This window comes from Paramisgurnus dabryanus, chromosome 20, assembly GCF_030506205.2.
Source record: "Paramisgurnus dabryanus chromosome 20, PD_genome_1.1, whole genome shotgun sequence".
Classification (NCBI taxonomy): domain Eukaryota; kingdom Metazoa; phylum Chordata; class Actinopteri; order Cypriniformes; family Cobitidae; genus Paramisgurnus; species Paramisgurnus dabryanus.
In genome coordinates this window covers 23,809,874-23,822,096 of record NC_133356.1, presented here as the reverse complement: position 1 = coordinate 23,822,096, position 12,223 = coordinate 23,809,874, and the positions used below count along the sequence as shown (strand labels likewise).

General features: G+C 37.7%; 2 protein-coding genes across 2 annotated transcripts in view; one reads left to right on the top strand and one right to left on the bottom strand.

Annotated features, from left to right (window-relative positions):
* Positions 1-567, bottom strand: part of lrmda (leucine rich melanocyte differentiation associated) — a 338,769-nt gene extending 338,202 nt beyond the window's left edge. The window contains exon 1 of the mRNA XM_065297191.2: positions 94-567. Coding sequence (XP_065153263.1) covers positions 94-129 — 36 coding nt within the window. The 5' untranslated portion in view covers positions 130-567. The remainder of the gene's footprint in view (positions 1-93) is intronic.
* A 3,544-nt stretch (positions 568-4,111) lies between these two features.
* Positions 4,112-6,974, top strand: znf503 (zinc finger protein 503). The gene is made up of 2 exons (XM_065297185.2): positions 4,112-4,725; positions 5,101-6,974. Exons 1-2 carry the CDS (start codon positions 4,474-4,476, stop codon positions 6,529-6,531), a joined length of 1,683 nt encoding a protein of 560 aa, XP_065153257.1. The 5' UTR covers positions 4,112-4,473; the 3' UTR covers positions 6,532-6,974.
* Positions 6,975-12,223: the final 5,249 nt, after the last annotated feature.

Here is a 12,223-nt window from a genome sequence, read left to right as displayed (position 1 = left end):
ATCAAAACAAGCGCACACTTTGCAGCGTGTAGTGTGTAGTTTATGAACAAAAATATAGGTCACAGCACAACGTGTTTGGAATAGTTCACTTACCTGACTTCCATTCACTACAACCATTGATTCTGCCATTGTAGCCAAATGACAACTCAGGGTTTACAGAGCATGTAGATAGGAACACCACAAAACCTTAATTTCTTCTGTTCATAAGACCAAAATGTATGTTTTGTTGTCAAAATGAACCCTTAAGTTAGCTCACTAGGAACTTAGCGTTGTAATGTACTTCTTCCGCGTGCTTGTGTCAGCTGATCCCACGCGGGAAACACGCGCCACTATTCAATTCCTCAAATCTGTGTCAGTCCGTGCAGTCTGCTATTAACCATGCTAACACTGTTAATTATCAATACTTTTTGCAATATGGACGGCTTTTTACAGAGAAACAGTTGTTTTTCTGTATTATCACGGGATTTTGGATCATTCTGTGTTTGAATGTTAAATAAATAACGACCAATAACTTATTTAGAAATCAAATGTTGCTAAATTATAACTGTTTTCGTGCTCATATTATCGTTAAAGTTTAAATAATATAAATGTATGCTCTATGTTTATTACAGTATAACGGGACAAACTGAAAGAGAAACGGTCGAGCGCTCCTGAGGGGAGGGCAGTGACGTCACCGCAGATCCGCCCATATGCGGAAGTTGTGGACGCGCAGACTCTGGACTGTGAGACAAGTAGGATATCTTATAGTGGCAGAGCACGAACACTCGAATAACGTAGATACTAAGTTAGTCACCTGAAATATACTTAAAAAAATGCCACCGGATAATATCATTTATATTATCGTCTTTTGAAATTTAAGGACTGTGTTTATTAAATGTCTTACCTGTCATCGGAGTGCGTGCATGTAATTTCAGGTAAAGTGGTTTGTTGCGGTCTATTTCACTAAAGTAAATGATAAGAAATGTTTTGTAATTCATTGTGTTTGTCATTTAAAGTGTGTGTTGCATAGAGCTTTGTTTTTTATTTCTTCATTTTGGATGTAGCCTATTCTCCGTGTTCAGAAAGCACGCGAGGCGCTCCAGCATGCATGCGTCCGAAGCAGACACAAAATAACTTATTTTCATTTGTTAATTTATGTAAACGCATTTTTCTGCACATTAATATATCAAAAATCGCATCGCAGTCTTTTAGGGACAACTGTTGTGTTGCTTTCATTGGATGGAGTGATTAACGCTTCACTTATTATTTATACACCTTCAAAAATTTGTAACGGAAGGGGGAAAATCAATGCGTAATGTATGTTATTGCTGATTTTGTAAATTCGCAATGCATTGTCTTAAACTCATACAACAGCAAATTGTTTGTCCAAAAACAAGGTTTTGTGAGGCTTGGAGCTCTACGCTGTAGCTAAATGACTATATTTTGCCAGAAAGTAGGCTAAACGTGAATAATCTAAAAATGAAAATCCACAAACAGTTAATTTTAGACATTATAAAATTTGACCCCCCAAAAATGTATTCCTATTTAAGGAAAATCCTGATTGTTTGGTGTCTGGTTCAGAAGCTCATTCGTCATGCAGGCTATAAAGAGAATTTTTACCCGATGCTGAGATTTATGGTTGCCCTTCTCTGCCCTAATAACTCACGCATTGTGTCACGCACTGACAGCATCTGCAGAAAACAGTCACGCATTTTTACATACTGAAGAATAATTCACCATTCAGCTTGCTTAAAATGACCGATCTTTCATTGTCTTTTTAAAAATGTGTTGTATTGGAAAACAGAGATACAGTAGGCCTGTTTGCAATTTAAAAAGCTCACAAATATAAATATAAACTTTAATGTAGCCCAATTAAAAAATAAATAAATAAAAACTTTTTTTGTTATTGTTGTTTTGCTTTAAATTATCAATCTCATGTTTTTTTTTATTGAAACTAAATTGAATAAATAAGTTAATGAACGGTTTATACTCGCACAGTCAGTGGATGAATAACTTGAGAACCTCTTAACTTGTTAGATTAAAAAAAATCAAATGCAACCACCAGTAAATATAAATATTGTTGGGAGATAGTGTATGTGTGTGTGTGCATGTGGAAGTGATGATGAGGAATTACTAGGTTAATTAAATTTTTACATTTTATTTTAAAATATTAGATGCATATTGTTTAGGGTTATACAATATCAATATATATTTTATAGATAATTTAGGGTTACAAATAATGTCTATTTAAATAGTGTATTAAAACCTTTAGAATTTTAATTAAGAAGGGGATAAAGCAAACGATTATTGTTTCTTATAGATCAGGGTAATTTGTATCAATGTCTCCTTGATGCTCCAACAAAATATACATTTCTTTCACGTTGATGACTGTCCACTCCAGGTTTTCTTGCTCTCCAAGATGACCTGTCAAGCGGATTACCGCAGAAAGAGATTAATGGTGGAGGCGGGTTGCAATAATAATCGTTTTGTTTGATGTGACAACTTTGATAGTCGTTGATTTACTTACAAACTGATAGGCTTTTAATTGAGCGCCTCCATCCAGTGAGAGATGAAAGGCAAAGCGCATTGAAAAGCTGCCCGATTGCCCCGCAGCCTCAATACTGATTAGCCGTCTCAGTGGTGAATAGTTCAAGGCATTTTAAACTTCTTTTCTCAAAGGTCTGACAGACCATTTCTCTTTCTTTTATGTCTTTTCGTATTGTCAAATAAAACGATTTTTTATTGTGTGTAAATAAAGTTTGTTTGACGTGAATGAAAAACTGTCTGGGCTGTTTTTATTATTTTATTCTCTTGTCTGTTTTAACACTCCGAGTAAGTTAATGTTTTGTTGGCATATGCCTGAGGCAATGTGTAGTGATACTGAAGTTCACGTTGGTGCAAAACATGCCATGCCCGGAAAAACCTGAAACGGTGTGTGAGAAACGGTCTCAACAAAGTCAGATCAAACAATATTATTCAAGAGAAAACAGGACAACATTAATTAAATACAATTATTATACGAATAATACGTTTTGAGGTGGCAACAGGTTATTTAGTGTAACGCAATTACAACTGCGTTGACTGAGTTTACTAAGCCTGTACGTTTTATAGGCCTATAAATACTAACTATATTTAAATGAACTACTTCAAGGCCTTGTTACAGAAACTACGTTTTGTGTATTATAAAGTAAAATAATTTACTTCAGATAATATTTAATTACATTTTAACCTTACAATCATCGTTTATATTTATATTCGTAAAAATGAACACTATTTATAAAAAATGTGAATAAAAAAGAATGATGGCCAATATCTGGGTCCATTCAAAATAAATACAAGGACATGTTTATTGTCTTACCGCAGGTCTTAAATAAAACCCTAAATAAACAAGGACAACCATGACCCTCAAATTAAGAGACTCTTCTCCAGGATGTTTCTTTTGCCCTTTTCTCTGTCACTTGCGGCAAATAATCAGCTTCAAAAGCCGACGTGAAGTAAGAAAAAGGATTGACAGCGACTGACAAATAACTGATTGATTGCGGTCGAGCTGAATTGACAGTTGACGGAGGGGTGGGAATAGAAATAGAAGGGCGGTGTATATTATATTGAAAACATGTGACATTCACATCCCTCTATGACTGCATTGGTCTGCTCTTGTCAACGCTTGTCTGATTGGGGAATTCAAACACTACAGGTTGATCTTCTGTTTAAAGTCTGATAAAGGTAGGCACATGTAGCCATCAGAAAACAGCAAAACAAACTAAATTACACAAGAATTACTCTGGCAAAACAACGCTTTATTTCTTTTGTTAAAGGAAGTAGTGCTGATTTAATGGACAGTATTACAATTTTATAAAGGTCAATATGAAATGTTTCTGTTCTTGTTTTGTTTATGGTGTTGTTAATCATCGTCAGTAAATGTAAAGCTAATCCTTTCATATAAGCCTAACAAATAAGACAACGGAATATATGTAAATCACATAACTGTCATCTGTTTATAAACATCTGAGAAGATGGTAAATCCAAAGCATTTTATAAACTGAATAACGCTTAAATCTGTTTCTGACAGAGGCTGCGGCGTGCACAACAACCAAAGTATTACGCGGAGTCTCCTCCCCTAAGTTGTCAAAATAGAGGCGCTCGCAGAAGGAGGAACGTCACATCCCCTTGACCCTCCAATCACCTCGGGGTCCCATTTGATTGGAAGGCGGCAAGGGCTTTAATCTCGGACTAATTCAGCTGCTTTTGAAGTGAAAATTTCTACCAGTACTTGGTTTGGGAGGACAAGCGCGCGGACGTACGAGAAGAGACAGAGCGCGCGCTATGCATGTGGTGTCAGACGCAGCTCCGGATCTGCGATAGCCTCGCGCTCTACTTCAACCCGAACGGATTATACTATTTATCTTTATTTTTTGATATTTGAATGAAGATTACGGCGTAGTTATTTATGAATCTGCTAGAAGAAATACCAACAACATACATGCGAATTGGGTCATGATCACATCGCCCTCTGCTTCAAGAAATAGTGATACTGATCTAGTGTGGGAACGCAGCAGCAGCTCTCGGAATAACAACACCGCGCTCGTCGGCAAGCCTTTTCTCCATTCCGTCCCTCCATCGGACCCTTTACGGCAAGCTAATCGGCTTCCCATCAAGATTTTGAAAATGCTTACTGCACGCACAGGACACATTTTACACCCTGAATACCTACAGCCATTACCGTCCACCCCGATTAGTCCAATTGAGGTAAGATGTGATTTTTGCTTTAAAAAAATGTATTGTACTATTATAACTACTCATTCTCGTTTTGGGAGAAATTACGGGGCATTACGAAAACACACGTAGCCTTTGGTGGAGTAAAGAAGAAACAAATATTGGGTTATTATATTTACTTAAATACATACAACAGAAATTATTATTGTAAATATGCTCTTGGCAAGGGTTATCTACCGTATCAGAGCGTATGCGCTATGCGTAATTATCGGATCGCTTGTTATTAAATTTCTAAAGTAGAAACCATTCATTTTTGAATGAAGTTTGTTTATTTTGTATATTGACAAGTGTACAATTGTGCTTGCAAACGTTTGAGGTATCTAAGTCTGTTTTTATCTATCCTCGCAGCTCGATGCCAAGAAAAGTCCTCTGGCTCTTCTTGCGCAAACATGCTCACAGATCGGTAAACCTGACCCTCCACCCTCCTCCAAACTCTCCTCCGTCACGTCAAACGGATCTAACGAGAAAGAATCCAAATCTGGCCCTTTAAAACTTAGCGACATCGGTGTGGAAGATAAATCCAGTTTCAAGCCCTACTCTAAACCTTCGGATAAGAAGGACTCTGGGTCTTCTGGAGTGTCGAATGGAGAGAAGACTGGTTTCCGTGTGCCTAGCGCCACCTGCCAGCCATTCACTCCAAGGACCGGCAGCCCGAATTCCAGCACTTCGGCTTCCCCGATGCCGTCTGATGGAAAGGGAGAGAGAGACGAAAAGAAAGAGTCTGATTGTAATAAAAATTGCACCGCAGATGGATCTGCACCCACCAGCGTTAGCCACAGCAGGATAAGCGTAAGCTGTGCTGGAATTAACGTGGAAGTCAACCAGCACCAGGAGACCACATCAGGATCAAAACCAACGACGTCGGAGTCGGCGTGTGTAACCTCTTCTTCTTCCTCCGTCCTTGGGTCAGGACTTGTTGCCCCCGTTTCTCCTTACAAACCCGGACAGACTGTTTTTCCCCTACCCCCGGCTGGCATGACCTACCCTGGAAGTTTAGCTGGGGCCTACGCTGGCTATCCTCAACACTTCCTGCCCCACGGTGGGAGTCTGGTTAACGCGCAGCTCGCCAGCTCGTTGGGCTGCAGTAAAGCCGGATCAAGCCCCCTGGCCGGGGCATCCCCTCCATCAATAATGTCTGCTAGCCTTTGTAGAGACCCATACTGCTTAAGTTACCACTGTGCCAGCCACTTGGCCGGTGCAGCCGGTGCGTCCTGCGCACACGACTCGGCAGCTGTGGCAGCCGCCTCCGCTTTGAAGTCCGGATATCAACTCATGTACCCGACACACCCTTTGCACGGTGTTCACTCTTCGCCGCCATCTTTCGGTGGACACCCTCTGTACCCCTATGGCTTCATGCTACCCAACGACCCTCTTCCACATGTCTGTAACTGGGTGTCAGCAAACGGACCTTGTGACAAGCGTTTCTCATCCTCCGAAGAACTTCTTAACCACCTGCGAACGCACACCGCGTTCACCGGGGCCGACAAGCTGATGTCGGGTTATCCCAGTTCATCATCGTTAGCTAGTGCTGCCGCTGCTGCTATGGCGTGCCATATGCACATGCCGCCCTCAGGAGGACCTGGGAGCCCCGGGACACTGACACTTAGGAGCCCGCATCACGCTTTAGGACTAAGCAGCCGCTATCACCCGTATTCAAAGAGCCCGTTGCCTACTCCCGGCGCACCGGTTCCGGTGCCCGCCGCCACCGGTCCTTATTACTCTCCCTATGCACTGTACGGTCAAAGACTCACCACAGCATCAGCGCTTGGATACCAGTAAACAGACTTTGTCCAAATTTATAGATTATAAAGATTGATATATAAAGACTTTTATATCATCGCGCCACTGAAGGACTGGATCCGTGGACTCACTGTATTTATTTATGTCGGCTAAAAGCGGACGATAATACAAATGAAAATATTTGAGCAACTCAAAAGTGCATTACATTTGAACTGAACTCTGTAGATAAAGTGAAACACATGTTAGGATACTAATAAAATAGGGTTCCTCAGTTGGATGTTGATTTGGAATTGCTATGATTGTATTGTTCGTTATTATTTAATGTCTCATTGAAGAAAATAATTTACATGCATGTTTGTTTCTTAAATCCCAAATTGTCAACATCATTTGAAATTGCCGTTATTTTTCAGGTGTACACCACGGAGAGAGAATTGGTATTTTTTGTATGTATTCTGAAAAATAAGAAACAATTCTGTTCCATATATTTTGTCTTCGCTATTTTTTAACTTTGCACCACCAACATACAAACTTTAACTCTTTTACTTACGGAAAATTATTATTTAATTAATATTACATAGGATATATAAACACAAATCATGTAATTCCCACCATTTCAATGAAACTAATAAGGTTATATCTTAAATGGCAAATTAGGAAGTGATTCGTCGATGTCAGAGAGATTTTTAGCATTATTGAAGCCTCCGTTTGGCCTAATGATCTTAAACAATCACTCCAAAATAAGATTAAAATTATTTTAGGTCAATTTTAATAGTTATAAATTAAAACTGTTTATTTTTAAAAACAACAATATATATAAATTGTCTTTTTTTCTAGGATACGAATTAATTATTAGTAGGAAGTATAATATTGTGTCGTATTTGTCGACAATGTTAACAGCACAACTTTACTGTAAATGACACCATTGGTGTTCGTTTTCTTGCTTTGAAACAATTGTACACATTGTTTATCTCTCTATACTGGGGAGTGTGAAAATATAATTGTCTCAGTTGATATCTTGTTTTGTTAAACAAGTCTGTATTTTGTAATTCTAGATTCATTTGTATATTAAACGCAACTGCAGCCGTCAATTGTTTATTATGGGCAATAAGTAAAAGGTCCGAAAAGGTAATATAATAATTATTTCAAACGTTATTATAAAAACATACTACAGTTTTTCAAATTATTATTATTATCATTATTATTTATTTAAATGTCCCATGCATTTTTAGCTTTTTTGTACAACAGCTATAATTTACCTGTTAGGAGTTTAAGTCTGTATTATTTGTGCGTCCAAATCCATTACCAGATTTCCGAGTCTTTACCATACACACTTAAGGTTTGGGAGTAGACTAACATTTTTTATAGCCTAAAACTTTAAGAAATATTATAGTAGTGAAAAGTCAAAAACACTGCTATTACACCAACCTCAGATTTGTGTTTCAAATTATTAATCAAATAGCTGGCAGCAAAAAATAAATAAAAAATGAAGGCCTATGTTGAAATAAATGTCTCTGCTGATGTGATCACCAAAAAATGTCCAAAACTCTTTATCTTTAAATACCACGCCTTAAACGTTTTAAACGAAATACTAAATCCGTGTAAAATACAAGAAAAATATATTAATTTAATATAACATATTAAAAGTGTGACTACAGAAAAAATGATCTCGTGTGAAAGTGTAATACGTTGAAGGTGTGCAATAACGCGTTAGGACATGCTAAAGAAAACGAATGCAGAGTAATTTTGCTTTAAAAGTTATTTAAATAAAATGTTGCTATGTTTATTTCACCATAGTTTATCGTGTCGACACACAAACATTTAAATACGATTAAATTACTTTTTCTTTTATAATTCTCGTCTAATAGCAAACTTGAAATATAGGCTATGCAGGCAACGAAAACGCAACAGTCTTTCTATTAACTACACGTCTTAACTATTTTAATTTATAACATAATGTAGGCCTGTATACTGTAACAATATAAACAATTGTATGCGCAATATCAAGCAGACATACTGTCTCACAAGATATTCGGCTTATTTTTTTATTTTATTTTTAACCCTATGCGAAACAAATTGCGTAAAATACATTTTCATTTAATATTTTTCCAAGTACAATTGAACGATTATCATTTGTTTACCTATTCTTTTAAAATATTTATTTATTTACTTTGGTGGCGATGACAATAAAACTCGGGTAGTCGTTTAATAATATCACATAAATAAATGAATAATATGAGTTTCACGAACTTACTAACCAATGACAGAAGATTAATTAATGATTATATTTACACTCCTGAAGCAGTTTATTAAAGATGCACAACTTCACCCGCCCATGGATGTCATACACGTGGAGCAACTCGACTATGTTCTAGAGGGCCACACAAGCTTTAAACTGATGTAATGACGGTGAAAGAGAGCAATTTCCATTTTTACCCACATCATGGTGGCTGTGAGGAGGTCCCCGATGGAAAGCCATTCATCATGTGCCCCTCCTCCCGGGCCTGTCATCAGAGGAGCTAGCAGGCACATGTGTGCATAAATTACCCTGCTCGCCTTCTTCCACTGCTCTTCACTGTGGCTAAGGAGAATAAAGAGGAACAGAACTCGCACTGCCTGGTAGTAAAGCATGACTTACACCACTGATCAGCCCTGCAATGAGCATGTTTATAAGGGTGATAAATAAAGTGAATACCTTCCACAGAGCTCTCATGTAAGGTGCCGGGCAACCACAATCTGGAAAAGAGGACGCCTGGAATGCCAGATTAACCTGTGACAACAGAGGCTTGTTATGGGAGATGAATTTGAATCTTACAGCCTCATTTAAGAGGGGAAAACACTTCATAGATCAACAAAATGCATGCTGCATGACTTTGTAGAGTTGAAAATGTTAACCCTTAAGTAACTCCAAAAAATATACTTAACATTTTAGTGTCACCAAATTCATTCGTTAAATTTGTTCTATTCTTATTAGAACATATAAAAATGTTAAACATAAATTTGTAATTATAAAAAAAATGCTGGGTTATTTTTCAACCCAGAGTAATGTCCAATATAAAGAATTTCTGGGTTAATTTAACCCAATTTTCTCTTTTTGACCAAGTAACCCAGCATTTTTTTAAAGTGCATTAGGGTCTCTGAGACAAAACATTTATGCAATGAATCTGTACAAGCTAAGGTTTTACACACTAGAAGTAAACTCCTTCCAGTTATTTACTTTGATTTGTTTTATTTTATTTTTCCACAGCTTTGCTGAGTTTTAATCTACCCCAACAGAAACTTCTATATGGATAACAATCCCCTTTGTAAAAAGTCCACTCTATGGTAAAATAGAGGGATAAAGCTATAATGATGGAATAATTTGATGGAAATTAAATAGTTAAAAAAAGGAAATTATTTTGACATTATTATTATTATTATTATTATTTTTACACATACAGCACTGGGGTCTCTGGTACCCCGAACATAAAGCATCTGAAGTGAATCTCAACAGACCATAAGGTTTAATAATTAGTCTTGAATGTTTTCATGTGTGCAGTGCACAACCACACCTCAGGTTTCAAGCCAGAGGTGCTAAAAAACTAATTGCATTGGTAGAGATGCATGGCTGATTTATGGACCGCGTTAGGGAGGCTGTGCCAAAGCGTGCTGACACACAAGGCCTTCCTGCTCTGAATCTACACCTTTAGTGGAGCTGCTATAAACCCTCTACTTTACCCTGGACTTTAGTAGACACCTGGATTGCCACCTCTGATTTGCACTTCACTCTCTTATTAAATAGCACAAAATTACTACTGACACCAATGTAATTACTAGGCGTGTGATAAAATAAACAGACACGCAAGACTGACATGGCAATCCTATGCTTTGAGCAACAGCTGTGTCAATATGCGAGTGCCACGCAAATGCTAAACTTCTAGACATAAGTCAGAGACAATTATCTCTCTCTCTCACGAGAGTGGATTGAGTTATGGGATTAGGATAATAACCCAAAATCCTTTTTTAGCTGCAATGCTTATCGTAATGCTTATCTTTCATATGAGAAAGCTGTGTTTTTCATAGCGTTAATAATGATTTGCCAATCTAGCAAGGAGACTATTGCATGCTGTTTAAACTACGCGAATAAAAACTTTCAAATAAACCTCTTCATCAAAATGTGCTTTGCTACGACACAGAGCCACTATCTTAAACCATGATTTATTTTGACACGGGATGCGGAAATGACCACAGCTTTTGTGATGGCGGTAATGAAGCCATAAACCAAATAGCATGAAATGAAGCAGGAGTTTGGCGATTTAATCAGCTCATAAACAGATCCACTGCATCAAGCAAATGACGTTATTACCCATCTGAAGTAAATCTTGCTAATCTCCAGAGATAAAATCAACATCATCAATGGTCACGTGTCATATTCATCAATGCTAAATCGTCCCCGTTTGACAGATTAATCCCAGCCGCCGCTTTCCAGAGAGAGAGGTAATGGAGAGCCTGGCAAACAATTCGCTCATTGAGCGCGGCAGGGTCCCGGTATCGCTCAGTGCTTACTCTCTCCCTCATTGATTTACAAATTCAAAGTGCTCATCAAGGTGAGACAGGCCCCGAGAAAAATGGCTTCCGTGACGGCTTGTCATTCAAAGGGCCAGAGACGCGAGCACCTTCTTGTGTTTTAAGTGCCTAATTGAGGTCATTTACAGGAGCGCTCGGGGCCCCGCTATCATATCTCAATGCCTGTTTCATTTGCACATTTTGAGGTTTTGACAAAGAATATTTTATGGAAATGAAGGCGTTCTCTTAGAATGCCTAATGGCTTTTTACGTAAAGAGCCCGGTGATGGTTTGAATGTCTGCCGATGATAAATAGCTGAAGAGATTGAGCTTATATTAGTGAGGCCTTACATTTAAAACGATCTGCCTCCGTGTCTTCGGCACGGTTGACCAAACGTCTACATGTCACACTAATTATTTGAGACCATGAATCTTTTACAAATGTCACATTTAATCTGTCCATAATGTTATATGTAAAATAGCGCTCTTGGATGTCATGTTAATTACAGTGTTTTATTCATTACTCAACTGTAAAAAAGTGCATATGTCAATATGTGTCTTGTCTTATTGGAAAGACAATATTTTATCAAAAACTACTTTGATAGGTATACATACATTTTTTTGTGTTTCCTGCACTCTATAATAAATAATTTGTTACATTTATATATCGCTTTTCTCCAGCACTCAAAGCGCTTTACATATGATGGATTCTTCTTAAAGGAATAGTCTACCCTTTTGCCATATTAAACTATGTTATTACCTCAACTTAGATGAATTAATACATACCTATCTTTTTTCAATGCGTGCACTGTACAGCGCGTCGTGAATGTGTTAGCATTTAGCCTAGCCCCATTCATTCCTATGGTACCAAACAGGGAAGCCACCAAACACTTTTTGCAAGTTTGGCCTGGATGTTGGGGCACACTAAGGGTGTAAATCGGACAGTTCATTACGATGCGATACAATATTGATTTTCTTCGCCAGTGATGCAATTTTTGCCAATACATCAAACGCTTCTTTGATGCGATTACGGTTTGATCCAATTCGGTTAATTTATCAATATTTTTATATTACGTGCCTAGTTAAGCAGTTACATTTTTACTTGTTTTTACATTTTCTCTATCCCAATTGGAACATTTACAACAACAAACTAACAACTAAAAGCATTTTGCATGGACAATATCACATGC